Here is a 16662-nt window from a genome sequence, read left to right as displayed (position 1 = left end):
CTTGTCTGCAGTATTCCTGGGAAGAGGAACAAAGCAACGGGTTAAAACTTTCATTGGTGCTAATATTACTTAGCTTTAAGTGGCTCTTTACAGGGACAGTGGCCAATTATTAGTCTGTGCTCAAAGGAACACCGTTAGTGACATGTGAAGAGCACCGCTTCACCTAAAATGAAAAAGTAAACGAGATGATAGTATTATAGGCATTATTTTCAAACTCAAGGTAGCAAAACGGAGCCCTCAGAGCGTGTGTGAGTCGGTCCACGCAGACTGTGACTCAGGTTTTTGCTTTACCCCCCGTTCCTCCTTCCCCTGGTTCCCTGCCAGTGCAATCTGCCGAGGCTCTGGCAAAACCCCTGCGCCTCCATGGAGGCTGTAGTCTCCTACACTGTGTCACAGCCTAAGGCAAAACAGGAGCAGTAGGTTTGATGGTTGTATCTCCTGCTGCCACCTGATGGTGTTTCCACACCTCGACAGCACACCCTGACTACAGTGCTTATACACAGGGCCAGTATTTGGGATGATTCTTCCCTGTGACAACACAGCTCCGCTGTGCAACAGCTACATCGACGCAGCGCAGCTGCATCTCCAGACAACGCCGACTGACGCCCTGCCTGTGCACCCCGTCGCCACGGTACAGCAGCGAGCTGCTTCGCCTCGGCAAGGACACCCTAGCTGTCGTGGTGGCACGACCTCAGCGAGCTGCCGTGGCACAACACCGCTCCGCACCGCGCAGACACGGCACGGACAGTCGCTGCAGGACTCCTTCCCATGCTCCCGACAAAGGAACACCCGCACATACCCCGCTCACACACACACACCTCCTGGACACGTACATGCCCGTTCTCTTACACTGACATTCGTCCCGCCCACACAAGCCACACGCATATACACCCCACCGTGAACACTCACTGAACACCCACACGCGCCCCGCTCAGACACCACCACAGGTACCGGGCGCACCTCAACACCTGAACCATACACAGAGCCACACACCAACACTTACCTCCGTAACTACACCACCACCCATACACACACCCCCCACATGTCCATACACCCCCAAACAGCCATGAACCCCACATACACCCCACTCACACACACACAAACAGTCCTTATATGTACCCCTACAACAACTCAACACACTTACACATACACCCCTAACACCTCCACTGTGACACACACGTGCAAACACCCATGAACACTCTCACACATCCCATTCGTGTACAGATATACACCCAAACCTAACACACACGCCTATACACACTTCTCACATACATCTAAAAACACCCCTACATCCTTAACACACACCCACAGACCCTTCACACCTTCACACACCCTTGACACACACACACACGCTCCTCGCACACCCCAACACCCACAAACACCCTCACACATCCCTCTGACACACACACATGCATTCTTCACACTGCAACACCCACACCACGCCTCTGACACACACCCGTGTTCCTCACACCCCAACACCCACAAACTCCTTCACACACCCGACACACACGCACTCCTCGTATGCCCCAGCAACCACAAACACCCTCCCACACCCCTCTGACACACTCACACGGGCTCCTCGCACGCCCCAGCACCCACAAACACCCTTGCACACCCCTCTGACACACACATGCATTCTTCACTCCGCAACACCCACACCACACCTCTGACACACACACGTTCCTCACACCCCAACACCCACAAACTCCTTCACACACCCGACACACACACGCTCCTCGCACACCCCAGCACCCACAAACACCCTCCCACACCCCTCTGACACACACACACGCGTGCTCCTCGCACGCCCCAGCACCCACAAACACCCTCCCACATCCCTCTGACACACACACACACGCTCCTCGCACACCCCAACACCCACAAACACCCTCACACATCCCTCTGACACACACACATGCATTCTTCACACTGCAACACCCACACCACGCCTCTGACACACACCCGTGTTCCTCACACCCCAACACCCACAAACTCCTTCACACACCCGACACACACGCGCTCCTCGCATGCCCCAGCACCCACAAACACCCTCGCACACCCCTCTGACACACACACATGCTCCTCGCACACCCCAACACCCACAAACACCCTCACACACCCCTCTGACACACACACGCGCGCTCCTCGCACGCCCCAGCACACACAAACTCCCTCCCACGCGATCCCACCACCACGCAGCCCCCCCAATCCCTGCAGGATCATAGAGTCCTCGGTCCTCCCAGTCCCAGACCCGCCTCGCGCCCTCTTCCCCGCACCCCGACGCTGGCCCTCCGGCCGAGCCCCACCCCGCTCCGGTACATCCACCGCCCTTCCCTCACCCTGCGGGGCAGGGGCAGGGGCAGCCCGAGCACTTCGCGCCTCCCCGCTACCCCCCGCAGCTCCGCGCCGCCATGTCCCCGCCGCGTCGCCACAGCAACGGCGACGCGCCCACGGCGGGCCGGACTCCATATCCCGGCGTGCCCCGCGCGCTCCCGCCGGCCCCCGCCATTTCCCTCCCTCCCCGCGCGCGCCCAATCAGCGGCGAACAGGTCGCGCGGCGCGGGCGGGGGCGGAGGGCGGCGAGAAGATGGCGGCCAAAGGCGGCAGGAACGGGCTGCTCGACAAGGTACGGTACCGCCGCCCCGTCCCTTCCCTTCCCTTCCCTTCCCGCCGGGGCCGCCCACTCGAGACCCGGCGGTTCCTCCCGGCCCCGTCCCAACACCCCCCCCTCTTCCCCTGCCGCAGCCGGGCTGGGGCCTCCGCCGCGTTGCTGGGGCTCGGCGGGGGCACCGGGCCTGGCCCGCCGGGGGCACTGGCCGCCTCCGTCCTCCTCCTCCTCCTCCTCCTCCTCCTTGGGCGGTAAAACGCCGAAGCGGCAGCCGAGGGAAGCGGCGAGGGAGCCTCTGCAGCGCGCCGCGGTGGCTCCGGCGAGCCCTGGTGAAAGCCTGGCGAAGTAATGCTGCTCGGCGCGGCTGGAGAGCACGGTGGGGGGCTAAAAGTCTGTGCTGAGCCTCACCTAGCCCTGCTGTGACTAATTTGTAAGCCCTTAAGTATCTCTGTATGCATATACACACATAAATATAGTGGCTCGCTCTCAGCCGGCTTCCAAGGAGCTGGGTGTTCACATCGCAAATCCATTTTTTATTTGGCAGTCTTTTCTTGCTTTTCTGATCGCTGTACCAGAAACTACAGACCGGCAGGCATGTTTCGGTTTGTTTTGTTTTTCTCACAGTCAGATTTTAAGAGATAGATCTGTATCTCTGTGTGCAGGAGGGTGTATTGTCGGAGCGGCACGCCTGGAATCTTTCTCTGAACTTCATGTTACCAAAAAGAAGTTATCTGCAACGTTCAGAGCACAGATGACCGCAACTGGAAACACTTTGGTTCTTTTCTTTCTAATTAATAGATGTGAATCTGTTATGTGTGAAGAGTCTGGTCTTCTTGCATGTGAAACTATAATGTTGGAAGCATTCTAGTTTTCTTACATCTGTTTGAGATGAAGTTACCCATATTGTAGATTTGTGCTGTAAGATTTGCTGGCATCTCTTTAAAATAGTGGATTATGTTGTTGAGTGATTTGGGGGAAGATGCACTAATCAACTATTTCGAGATATCTGCTGCAGATACACTTAGGTTTCAGTTTGGAAATGACGGCGTTTTGTGGTTGAACTTCAAGAATTCTTAAAGGTACCGCCCTCTCAAAGCGCTTTTGCTGTTTTCTCTGTGTTCTGTGTGTACTTAGTTGTTATTTCAGAAGGAAGAGTAGTAGTTGGTAAGAGAAATAAATTGCTGGTACTGGAGATGAACCATTTAGTAACGGCATGCTGAAACTGGTACGTCTCCCTCAGACCCTTGTTGGTCTGTATGTCTTTCATTTCCTCTCTTTAGCTTACTAATGTATTCTTCTCATCTCTGGCAATAAAACAATTAGACTATAGACTATGTATTACTGGGGTATTATCTGGTGAGCAGTGGTCTTAGATCCTAATTTTCTCAAGTTTTTTTCAATCGGAAGTAATAACGAGGTATTGCCAAGGCTTTAATATCTTAGGTTGCTTGTCTAGCATATCTCTTTGTACTTCATTAATAGGCTGAATCAGAATGAATTTAGGAAGGCTGGCATGTTAATTATCCCCCCTCCCTTTTTGGGGGGGGGGTCCTGCTTGTGTTCTTTCAGTGTTTCTGAAAATCTAGTAGATCTTCCTGACCTGTACTTATACAAGCAGGACTGCCTAAGAGTGTACACCCAGTGAATTTAAACCGGTATATAACACTGACTGCTGTCCTCTAGAGGACTCTAGAGTTCCTTGAGATTTTACTAATTTATTTCTCTGACCTAACAACAGCACAACAACACTGAATTTTTCGCCCCACTTCACCACTGCCACCAGAGCATCTGTCTTTTCTGAGCCTTGCAGTTGAAGGACTAAAACCACTTCCTGGCTGCTACCTACTATTACTGTCTTCTGCTCCTGTCCCCCAGAAGGAGCTCTCTAGGACCAGAGGACTTTGCTGCCTGGCTGTACTCAGCACCACTGGTATTTGGGGGAGACTGTGGCCCAGAATCCATACCCCTAGAGTAGGGGCTAGTGAATAGTATGGTAGTTTACCATGTCATGGTAGTTTACTACAGTTGTTCCCTCAAGATGTGTAGGAAAAGCATGGAATCGATCTACAGCGAGGTGATTCCTGGACTCTTGCAGTTGCAAGTCCTGCTTCTCTCAGGCTTGTGATACAAAATACGACTGTTGCTTTAGGATTTGTGTGAGGAGTGGGAACTCACTGCTCTGTCAGCTGCAGTCTCTTACCTACATGAAAAGTCAATCTGCTGCGGTGTCAAGTCATGTACCTTGAGGGATTCAGTGTGCTGAGGTTCATCCAAACTCCCTTTTGCAGCAATATGGGACCTGAGTCCCAGTTTGAGGAGATTTTGGCTTTAGGGTTAAAAGAGAGGAGATGACTTTCTATCCTTGTAATAGAAAACATGGAGTAGGTGCAATTCAGAAATACTTTTCCACTTAAAGAACTTAGGTAGTCTATGCTGCTGTTTGTTGTGTGATATCCTTGTAGTAACAACAGATCTTTCCTACTGTATGACTTGATTATTTATGTTTGCAATACCCCAAAGTGCCTCTAAGCCTCACAGCAATATTGGAAGAGACAAGTTAGCTACCCAGAAGATGTAGCAGTCTAACACTAGGCATGATGTAAATGAGGTTGACAGTAGTAGCAGAAGGAGTAAGGCAGGGAAAAGAGTTAAGTTTGTGTCGTGCCTTACTTCTGACATATGAGCATCGTGAACTTATCCTGTAGCGTTTTCCCTTGCCTCCTGCTTATGAGAGAGTTTTGTGAAGGGATTTAAATGAAAGTGATAGCTTGACAAATGAGCCGTGCGAGTAGTTGGGTCCTGTGATGGCAGATGTGAAAGTAAGCACTGGTTTTTGCTTTTTTCTTTTTTTTTTCCTCCAGTTAACAGCAGAATGCTCCCTATTGCTCTGTTGTGATCCAGCTGCCGGCAGCGTCTTTACCTAGGTGTGAGCAGCTGGGTTCCTTCTGTTTGTAGAGACAGATTGGTTTTATGACTTTTAAAATGGCATTCCTGTCTCTTGGATGGAGGATTTTTGTTTGTTTTGGTAAGGTAGCCACTAGTTATATTTTACCCTTCATTCTGAAGCCTCATTCTTAAAAGGATATGCTTTCAAGTACCCCACCACTTCTTAGGTGTGCCTCATTGTAGCACACTGTATTTGTTTCCCACTGACAGTTACATCCTGATGAGAAGTTAAGACATGTTAGGAGATGTTAGAGTTCTGACACAATGACCTTTTATTTGTTTTTTAAAACCAAAGAGTCAAGCCATGTCAACCTAAAATCTGTTTTGAAATGGTTGGATTTTTTTCTCTCTCAGACTGCAGCTGAATCTGATCTTTTCTTTTGAAGCTTCTGAACCATGCCAGAAGAGATCAAAATGAATAACTGGCTGAAAAATATGATCCCCTAGCCAGAGCCTGAGCAGCAGAACTATTTGCATCTGCTGGGCTCCACAGGACAATCTCCTGTCACTGCAGCTTCACCTCCCCTCCCCACTTCCGCATGCAAGGCAGGGCTGTTCTGCAGACCCTGGAGAGGTAGAGGCTTTTCTCCATTTGGTGGTGAGCATTTGATGGGAGAGGGCCCAGCTGAATCTCTTGACTCTCTTCTAAGCTGAACTATGGCAGCATGGCCGTCACTCAAAGGTTTTTACCTAGGGTCATGCTGGTGTGAGGACATCAAAGTGCAGGCATGAAAATGTATCTGTGCTTGTGTGTGTAGACCAGACTTGAAAAACTAGAGAGAAACAGCACTGTGGTGCTGTGCCATATTAGGAGAAACATCCTCAGGAAGACATCAAGAAAAGGTAAAGGAGGTCTAAAGCCCCTCCCTGGCTGAAGTCCCAGACTGGATTTGCCCCTGTTACAGGCCCTTTCTGACCTGAGCCACCCTGGGATTTTCAAATCGTTACTGTCTTGCAGCAGAACGGCTTCTGCCAGGAGTAAGCTTGAATACGAACTAAAAAAATGCTGTTTCAGCTCTCTGCTTTAAACTGCCTCAGATTAAGCATTTCTTCAGTAACAGTGCTATTTCAAAAATGTCATGTGAGATTTACCCCTGCCTCAGAAAGTACTGGTTCTCATTTCTATTGAGAGGTTGGTGCCAAAATAAATTATTATGGCTCTTTTCTGACAGTTGCAGTGTTGTGTGCTTCAGGACAGAGTCAGAAAGTATGAGGCTGGTTTTGGCACTGTCACAGGCCTTCTGGACAAACTTGGCTAGATTATTATGGCAGTACCTAGGCCCTTTTAACATATAGATACTCGTCTCTGTGCAGATCTCTTCTGTACGTGAAGCGTTAGCAGTCCTATGCCTGTGGAGCTGGTTTCTAGTGCAACTATAAGATAGCTTTAAAAATCTTCAAGATTTTAAAAATAAGTAGCCTCCAGGTGTCATTTCCGTCTGTTTTCTACCAGAACCATGTCTGATTGTAATCATCCAGTACCTCTCACTGTTAATTGGTACTTTCATATTCAGACATGTTCGAACACTGATTGATTTTTCTGTTCTTTAATACAAAAGTTTTGTCCAGGGGGTGCAATGCTCAGAGGTGAGATTAATATTAAATATTTAATCATAAAACATTAGCTGATAGATTCTCAGGTATTTCTGAGTTCCTGCTTCATTTTTTTTCCCCTTAGGAACAAGCATGAGAACATTGTCGTAATTTTACAGCAAGGATTTTCTTGTTTTAGCCTTAGAAATGTGGAAAAACATTAATATTTGCTTGGGTCTTTTTGTTTACTTTTGAAAAAGTTTTCTTTAGTGGCCTTTGAAACTATACCTAAAAGCAGATCTGGTTTGAAGAAAGCGTTAGAACAGCCAGCTAAGGTCCATTAAGTTATCATAACTTCACATTCATTTTGTTCGTTGTTACCTGTAAGAAGCCCCAGGGTAGAAGAGTTGATCAGCTGTAAAGGTTCAGGTATTTTCATGGCGTATCATCCGTAACGGAGTTTGCGGGCTGAGTGATGCTTTCACTCCGTGGTAAGGCTTGCCTTCATTTGAGCTGTATGAATATAATAAAGGACACAATTTTTCCCTACAGTTAAATCTGAGCTTGTAGTTCAGTTGCTGGTGTGTGTAGCGGAACAGAATCCAGCTTTGCCATGTCACCTTAGCAAGTGTAATACTAACCAACTCATTTTTGTCTCTAGAGTAACAGGACTCCTCCTCCACCTCCCCAAAATAGTTCTCTACCTTAAATAGCTGCTGCTGCTTCAGAGACATATTCCATTTTAAGGTTTTGCTAAGCAAAGTACATTTGCGTGTAGGCAGGCAGCATATATATATATATATATATGTATATGTATATATATATGTATATGTATGTATTTTTTTTAAATAGGTTGTAGACTTTCTTTCCACTCCCTTGCAAGAAACTGAGGCTGCTCTGTGAGCAGTGAGGTCGAGTCTGAATTACTTTTTTTTCAAAGCGCCTTTCAAATCTTTCAATTTATTGATGGGATAAGGAAACAGGGACTGGTTATTGGTGTGGTTACTTGGAGGCTTTTCACTTCCAATTCACTTACTAAGAAAAATTATACGTATTCTTTTCCTCTCTCTGCTCTACCTCTTGATATTTTCACCTCTGTGAATCACAGTGGGCAAGAACTAAAACTGTTGCAGATGCTTTTATAAAGAAACTAGGTATTTGAAAGAATTTGGTACTTACGTGGACCCACTTCTGAGGACCAGTCTGGGGAAAATCTGAATGTAGAAGAGCTACAGGGTGGTTTTGGTTTCCTACTGGAGGATGGCTGAAATGTCTCTTCATTCTCTGTTTGTGCCATTACACTTAGGTCTGGATTGCTGAGGCTGCTTGGAAATACAGCTTCTGTCAGCAGCTCCCAGTGAGTCTGTTTGGAGCAGTTTTGCTAAGAAGTGTGAATATGTCCAAAACAAAGGATTAAGTCAGAATTGACACTTTCTGCGGATGAAAGCAGTGTTTGCAAACACTAAAACAAAATGGGAATTAAACTGATGTACAAAGTCTCTGAAGCGAATCTCTTTGGTACCACTGTCCAAACCTAACAGTTTAAATCTGTGAGGCAGTGCTTTAGCAGTGGGTTACGTGATTTTTAAATGCAGTTTCACTGTATAATAGGCATTCGATTCCCTTAATCTTTGCTCAGTTTTTCATACACCAAAGCTATTCTGCAGGTATTTTCCTGAGTTGCCTCATATCTTTGTGTTCCGTACAGGAACAAATGTATTTACAATGAAATGCCAAATTCTTTGGAGGCCCTTACCTCTTTTTGGTTTACATTGCAGTGGAAGATTGATGACAAGCCAGTAAAAATTGACAAATGGGACGGTTCAGCTGTGAAAAATTCTTTGGATGATTCTGCCAAAAAGGTATGTTCTGCGGCTGTTAACTTCTCTTGCTTGGAAAACATTTAAGCCTTTGCTCTGTGCCTAAAACTCTTTAAGAAAATCTGTGTGAAATTGCATAGAGAATACCAGGATTAGCTTGCTACTGCGTGTTTTCCTTGCATCATCAGGGCTTATCCGGCAGTTCCTTTGCGAAGTCTTAGACCCTTGTGGGATTGCTTCAGCAAGGAGTCTTACATTAGTAAAGTTAGACTTTTTAGCCCTTATGCTAATCCTTTATGCCAAAGTAAATTCTTAGAGTTTTGATATTTAGCTAAACATTCTTTAAAGATCTGTTTTGCATGTGAAGTGCCAGTGTCCTTGCCAGTTCTGTAGTGTGTTTTGTGGTTCCCTAGATCTGAGCTGGCTAAAGCAGCATTTGTGCTTAGAATAACAGCAACTGTCTGATGCAGGCATCAGTTATGTATAAAGTTTCTCTCCATGTTATCTGTATAATCTAGATTGTTTTGTCTAAATCCTTTACCGAAGCAATCTGTAAAATTTATAAAGGCATAAAATAAACCCATCTGCCTGTTTCTCCCTCAGGTTCTCCTGGAGAAGTACAAGTATGTTGAAAATTTCCGTTTGATTGATGGCCGTCTCATCATCTGCACGATCTCTTGTCTCTTTGCAATTGTAGCTTTGATTTGGGATTACCTGCACCCCTTTCCTGAATCCAAACCTGTTCTTGCTTTTTGTGTTGTATCATATCCTTTACATGAGTTGTCTCAGTTTTACCAGGAAGAGTTTGTTTATTTTTTTCCCCTCCTAAAGCACAACAAAATTCATCTCTGTATTCCCATTTTCAGGCCTGTGAGAATTTTGCCACCAGTATTGTGTGGGAATCAGCTGTTAATTAACTATTTTTCATGTAACATCCAAATCTGTGTTTCTAGGGTGGGTCTGGATGGTTTCAGTCTGACAGTAACACACTTAATTTTGGATTATCTGCATGTGGTAGGTGACTTCCTGGATCTTGGATATCAAGTGCAAGAGACACTTGAGCTCTGGTGTGCTCATCTCTAACTGAAAATCAGCCCTCAGAACTTTGGGGTGGGGTTTTTGTTTTGTTTGTTTTTAATTATAGGGAAATTGCTTCTGTAGTCAGGTTACAGTGACATCTGCTCTTTCCTAATGTGACTGTCCAAGTACCAAGAGTGAAAAGTGAAGTGGGAGTAATTCTTAGCCAGCACCACCCTCAAAGAGAAACAGACACTGAATTTAGGAAGGTGCAAATCAGTGTGTAAATGGTTGTAAGTTAACACTGAAACACCAAGAAACATTCATAGTTCAGTATGATGGCACAGGGTTTTTTCTGTTTGGGTTTGCAGGGCTGGCGTGCTGCTGGTTCGCCTCTAATCTAGCAAGACAGATGCCTGTAGGGGTTTTGCAGCATAAATGTATGTGGTGGATCAGCCGTGCTTTCACTGCGGTCAGGCCTGCACTGTCAGAGAGGCAACGTGGAGCAGTAGCCTGGAAGCCCAGGGCAGACCTGGGAGTTACTATACAGCTAAATAGCTGTATGATCTTGGGCAGGTCTCTTCATTGTTTCAGGCTACAGTTTTTCTCTTTGGCTCTCAGCAGGAAAGTTGGGGTGATTCATCCTGCAGCGCTTAGAATGATTTCATTCAAAAAATGAGGAAAAATTAATTGCTTGATCTGTGCTTAGTAGAAATGCACAGTAATTGTGACTCATTTAGTCTCATGTTCTCCCCGCTATCTCCTACAGATGTTGCCCCCCAAAAATGAGTGAGGCAAGTGCGAATAGGATTTCATTGTTGTGATTTCTACTTCTCTTAAAGATTTTCTGTAGCTTTTTTTATGTGACTTTCAGAAATCCCATTCAAGGAAGTGTCTAGTGTGTTGCCACCTTCCTCCTTGCTTTCAGGTATTGACGAGTGATCTTGTACAACTACAAAGCTTTTACCAGTGTCTCACACCATCAGTTCAGCTTCTCATGCTAATGAGGCATCAATCCAGCACGCTGCTTGGAATGAGAAAAGGTGGCTAAATGACAAGAAATGCGAATAATTTCTTTGCATACCTTCAAATTACTGTGCGTACAGTTTTTGTTCCCTTAATTTCCTTAACTTTTTGAACATATTTTGTGATGATGGGAATCCTGACCATTTATACCTCGTACAAAGAAAAGAGCATTTTCCTTGTGGCTCACAGAAAAGATCCTGCGGGGATGGACCCGGATGACATCTGGCAGTTGTCCTCCAGTCTCAAACGGTATCGTTGCTCCTAGAGCCAGGTCCCTCGAGAGGGAGCGGGGTAACGTGGTACCTCCGGCCCCGATTTGCCGGTTCGCTGTCGCTGCCGTGCACTTCACTGTGGGGCAGAAAAGCCGTTTTACTTGCAAGGGCCATCCCTGCATGTGGGAGAAGTAACTCGGAACAAAATGGGGGAGAATACGCTGATATTTCTGCAAGGGGGACATAAGCTTTTTGTAAAGGATCAGCTGCTGTGTGTCATGCGCTTGCTGCTTCTGGGTAACCCGTGATTAACGTCCACCACAGCATATTGCTCAGAAGCGATAGTGGTCTGAGGCTGGCTGAGCAGCTGCCGGTCTCATGTGCTAAATTTCCATCTGGGGGATGGTCCTAAACAATTTTTCTACTTTCACACCTACGAATCTGTTTCACTCTGTTAAAATCAAATCCCAGTCTAAAAATGGGAATAGGGAATGAATAGCTATGTGCTGCAAAAGTTTGGCCATCGCTGCTGCTTTGAATGGGAGGAAAAAAAATCTAATCCCTTACAAAGAGGGACAAACATCTTCAGCTCTGTTATAATTAAAGACAGCGTGTTGGAGCTGTCAGTATTCTGCCTGTGTTCGTGTTGTAAAGTGGGGTGTTGGGTGCTGGGACCTGCTGCTTTGGGGATTTCTCTCCCTAGCAAAGACCAGGGTTGCTCAGTTGTGTTCTGGTGCAGAGTGAATGTATTTTTTTGATTCCTGACAGCTTTTTTTGATGTGCCAAATCCTAACAAATTTTGCTTTGAGCTTTCTTTGCTCTTCCCTCAGGTTTGATGACAAATACACCTTGAAGCTAACTTTTATCAGCGGAAAAACCAAACAGCAGAGGGAGGCCGAGTTCACCAAATCCATCGCTAAATTCTTCGATAACAACGGAACGTTAGTCATGGAGGCCTATGAGCCAGAGGTCTCCAAGCTGCACGATAGTTTGGCCCTGGAGAGGAAAACAAAATGACTTTGGACACGACCTTCAGCCTGGGATCATGCTAAATTAATACCAATAAAGTAAAAACAGCAGCGACAGTTAACTGCCTCTGTTTTTGTCCTGAAATCCTATTTTGTTTTGGATGAGCAGGATTTTTAATCTTGGAGCCAAGATTTGAGCCTTGGTGCCTTTCTGTCTTTCGGTCACCTCCACGAGCGACGCTGGAGGATGATTCGCGGCCCGGGGACCCTCTGCTTCGCCCGGCGGCGCTTCGCAAGCCCCAGCTCCGGGCCGCCGGTGGCTTTTGCCGTTGGTCACATTCTCGTTAGTGAACTTGTTGCGTTAGGAATTCAGGACAAAAATCCTTACGGAAAGCAGCTGGCCCTTCACAAACGAGGTTTCTTTATATTTATTGAAGCAGGGCAGGGATTGTTTTATATAAAACAATTTTTAAAATTGTCTGTTTTGTTGGGGGGGGGGGGAGAAGGCAAATCCGCTGCTCCTGTACGGCCGGGCCCCGGTGAGAACCGAGAGCGGGGACGCGTCGCCGGCCCCTCGGTCCCTGCGTCCCCCGGGGAAAGCGGCGTTTTTCAAACTTTATTATTATTCCCCCCCCCCAATAAAAGGGAAGATCGGGTGGGGAAAGCGCTGCCCGGCCTCTGTCTTGGGGGCGGGGCCGGGACTGGGGGCGTGGCGAGGGGCGGGGCCGGGGGCGGGGCCTGCGCAGCGGAAGCGGCGGGGCCGCGCCGGTGCTCTGCGCTGCCCGGTAGGAGCGGGGCGGGCAGCGGGGCCGGGGGCTCGGCGGAGGAAGGGGAGGGCGGTGGGGTGGTTCCCCGGCCCTGTCCCGGTGTCCGCGGGCCCCGTCCCCATCCCTGGCCCCGGGGTGTCCCCGCTCCCGTCCCGCTCCCTGGCCACAGGGTGTTTCGGTCCCCATCCCGGTCCCCGGGGTGTTGCCATCCCCGCTCCTGTCCCCAAAGTGTCCCCGCTCCTGTCCCCATCTCTGTTCCCAGAGTGTCCCCTGGCCCCATCCACATCCCTGGCCCCAGGGTGTCCCCATGGCCGAGATGTCCCCATCCCCACCTCTTTCCCTAGGCTGTCCCATCCTTGTCCCCAGGATATCCCCGTTCCCAGGGTGACCCCCATCCCCAGGATGTCCCCAGGGGTCTGACCCCTACGGGTGGCTGGAAGCGGTGGGACGGGGCGATTTGGGCAGCCTGGACCCCACATCCCACCTCCCCCCCTTTGAACCCCCCCCCCCCCCCCGCTGCTTTTCCGCCCCGCCAGGGATTTCCACCCACCGGGGCGAAGATGAAGCCGGAGGCGCCGCCGAGCCCGCGCCGCGAGACGCTGTTCCGGCGCGAGGCGGCCAGCGGGGTCACCTACCGCATCCCGGCGCTGCTCTACCTGCCGCCCGCCGCCACCTTCCTGGCCTTCGCCGAGAAGCGCTCGTCCGCCCGCGACGAGGACGCCGAGCACCTGGTGCTGCGGCGGGGCCGGCGGCGCGGCGCCGCGGTGGAGGTAACGCCGGCGGCGGCGGAGCCGCTTATCCCCGGTTTTCTCTCCCTTTTTTTCTTATTTCTTTTGCTTTTGTTCTGTTTGCAGTGGGGCCCCGTGGAGGAGCTGCCGCAGCTGACGCTGCCCGGCCACCGCGCCATGAACCCCTGCCCCGTGTACGAGGCGGCCGCCGGCGCCGTCTTCCTCTTCTGCATCTGCGTGCGGGGCCGGGTGACGGAGCGGCGGCAGCTGGCGTCGGGCCGCAGCGCCGCCCGCCTCTGCTGCGCCGCCAGCCGCGACGGCGGCCGCAGCTGGGCGCCGCTGCGCGACCTCACCGAGCAAGCCGTGGGGCCCGACCTGCGCCGCTGGGCCACCTTCGCCGTGGGGCCGGGCCACGGCGTGCAGCTGGCCGCCGGGCGCCTGGCCGTGCCCGCTTACGCCTACTACGTGCACCGGCGGCTCTGCGGGCTGCCGCTGCCCTGCTGCACCAAGCCGCACGCGCTGGTCTTCTACAGCGACGACCGGGGAGGCAGCTGGCGCAAGGGCGAGCTGGTCGAGGGGCTGCGGACGAGCGAGTGCGAGGTGGCCGAGGTGGCCGCCGGCGACGGCGGCACCGTGCTCTACTGCAGCGCCCGCACCCGGCGCCGGTGCCGGGCCGTGGCGCTCAGCGCCGACCTGGGGCTGAAATTCGGCCGCTCGGCGCCCTGCGAGCAGCTCTGCGAGCCGCCCCGCGGCTGCCAGGGCAGCGTGGTGAGCTTCGCCGCGCCGGCGGCCGCCCACGCCGACGGTGCCGCCGACGGTGCCGCCGACACCAATGGTGCCACCGACGGTGCCGCCGACGGTGCCGCCGGCGCCGGCGCCTCCTGGCTCCTCTTCTCGCACCCCACGGACAAGCGCCGCCGGCGCGACCTGGGCGTTTATCTCAACCCGTCGCCGCTGGAGCGCGCGGGCTGGCGGCGGCCCTGGGTGCTCTACGAGGGACCCTGCGGCTACTCGGACCTGGCCGCCTGCCCCGGCGGCCTCTTCGGCTGCCTGTTCGAGTGCGGGGCGGCCGGCGAGTGCGAGGAGATCGCCTTCTGCGTCTTCACCCGCCGGCAGCTCCTGGACGCCTGCGGCCGGCCGGCCGGCGAGCCCGGGGCCGCCTAGCAGCCGCCCTCCCTTGCTTTTAATTTATTTCGTTTTGTTTCGTTTTTAACTCCGCGTACCGGCGGGCTCGGCACGGCCGGCGAATCTGCGCCCCCGGCAGCCCCCGCTGCGGGGCTTCGATCCCCTTTTCGAAGGCATCCGCGTCTCTCGCAGCCTCCTCCACGCTCGCTCCACCCAGCCGCACAGCTATATTTATTTATTTATATATATATATATATATATATATAAAAAAAACCAAACCAACTCATCTTCCGAAGACGTTTCAGCCGATGCAAATCATGCAAGCGACTTCAGCGCTTGCTCCTAGCTGACACTTTGCGACGGCGGAAGAGCAGGTTGTGTCCGGCAGCTGGGAGGGACGCCCCGTTCCCACGGTCTTTTCTGCTAAAATACGATTTTCATTTTATTTTATTTTATTTTTGGTTCGTTCGTGCCCCAGCGCGAGCGTTGCTGGTGCCGCTGGCACGATCCCCGGACCCTGGGAGGCCGGCACGTTACCCGGCGGCCGCACAGGGCTCCGGGCCGGGAAGGGAGCAGCTCTTTCCCCAGGAAAAACACCCGTTGCGCCCGTATCCTTGCACCCGTCATCCCCTGCATCCTCATGCGCTTGCACCCATCAGACCTTTGGACCCATCCTGTCCTTGCGCCCATGGTGTCCATGCGTGCACCCCTCAGGCCCTTCCAGCCGTTGCACCCGTCGCGGCCTTGCACCCATCATACCCGCCGCGGCCGTACGCTCGTCGTGCTCTTGTACCCGGCAGGCCCGTGCACCCGTTGTGCTCTTGCACGCTCGTGGCTTTGCACCCGTTGGGTCTGCACACGCGTCACGCTCTTACAGCGGCCTCGCGACGGCCGGGGCTGAGCCCCCCCCATGGTCCCTCTTTGAGCCGGCTGGGGAAGCTCGAAGCCGGGAGCGCGAGAGCTGCGCGCCCTCCGCGCCAGCGCTCCGGTCGGCGGGAGCCGGCTCCCGCTGCGGGCGCTTCGGGAGTCCTCCGGGACCGCTGCGTCGCTGGGACCAAGCGGTGGCACCGGGGGCCCGCGTGACGCGGCCGGGTGCGAGGTGGAGGAGGGATGGGACGGGAGCTTGGCCGGGGTGGGCCAGGCACATCGTGGGCTCCGGGATGGGATGGGAGCACTGGGGGACCCGGGTCGCAGCCAGGAAGAACCGTGGGGCTGAATGGGGACGGGGTGGGTGAGAGCAGGGACTCTCTCCGTGCGAGGGGCTGGGTGCACAGCTGGGTGCAGGTGCAGGTGGGGACGCAGCGCTCGGTGTGGGTCTGGGCATGGGCACAGGCCTGGGCGCGAGTGCAGGTCCAGGTACAGCTCTGGCTATGGGTGCAGGATGGGCGCAGGTCTGGGTGCGGGTGCAGAGCTGGGTGCAGGATGGGCACGAGTTCAGGTTTGGATGCAGGTGCAGGTCTGGACATGGGTGTGGGTCTGGGTACAGGTCTGGGTGTGGGTGCCCGAGGTGGGGGGGGGGGAAGGGGAGAGGGCCACCCCAAGGCCCCAGCACTGCAGCCCATGTGGGGCTGCGCAGCACTGCACAGCCTGGGTGCAGGTCTGGGTCTGGATGTGGGTCTGGGTGCAGGTCCGCGTGTGGGTCATGGGTGCAGGTCTGGGTCTGGGTGCAGGTCTGGCCATGGGTGCAGGTCTGGGTCTGGGTGTGGGGGTGGGGGTGGGTCTGGGTGCAGGTCTGGGTCTGGGTCTGGGTATGGGTCTGGGTGCAGGTCTGGACATGGGTGCAGGTCTGGGTGTGGGGGGTGGGTCTGGGTGCAGGTTTGGTCATGGGTGTGGGTCTGGGTGCAGGTCTGGACATGGGTGCGGGTCTGGGTGTGGGGGTGGGTCATGGGTGCAGGTCTGGGTCTGGGTGCAG

At 52.3% G+C, this 16662-nt stretch overlaps 2 protein-coding genes across 2 annotated transcripts; both read left to right on the top strand.

The window, feature by feature from the left end:
• The first annotated feature begins 2542 nt into the window (after positions 1 to 2542).
• On the top strand, positions 2543 to 12252 carry SPCS2 (signal peptidase complex subunit 2). The gene is made up of 5 exons (XM_062578501.1): positions 2543 to 2626; positions 8866 to 8949; positions 9511 to 9675; positions 11069 to 11199; positions 11993 to 12252. Exons 1-5 carry the CDS (start codon positions 2588 to 2590, stop codon positions 12177 to 12179), a joined length of 606 nt encoding a protein of 201 aa, XP_062434485.1. The 5' UTR covers positions 2543 to 2587; the 3' UTR covers positions 12180 to 12252.
• A 650-nt stretch (positions 12253 to 12902) lies between these two features.
• NEU3 (neuraminidase 3) lies at positions 12903 to 15195 on the top strand. Its single transcript, XM_062578490.1, has 2 exons — positions 12903 to 13667; positions 13752 to 15195. Exons 1-2 carry the CDS (start codon positions 13458 to 13460, stop codon positions 14787 to 14789), a joined length of 1248 nt encoding a protein of 415 aa, XP_062434474.1. The 5' UTR covers positions 12903 to 13457; the 3' UTR covers positions 14790 to 15195.
• Positions 15196 to 16662: the final 1467 nt, after the last annotated feature.

This window comes from Rhea pennata, chromosome 1 (assembly GCF_028389875.1).
Source record: "Rhea pennata isolate bPtePen1 chromosome 1, bPtePen1.pri, whole genome shotgun sequence".
NCBI classification, from domain to species: Eukaryota; Metazoa; Chordata; class Aves; order Rheiformes; family Rheidae; genus Rhea; species Rhea pennata.
The sequence above is the reverse complement of the archived record's forward strand: the minus strand, read 5'-3'. Positions and strand labels throughout refer to the sequence as shown.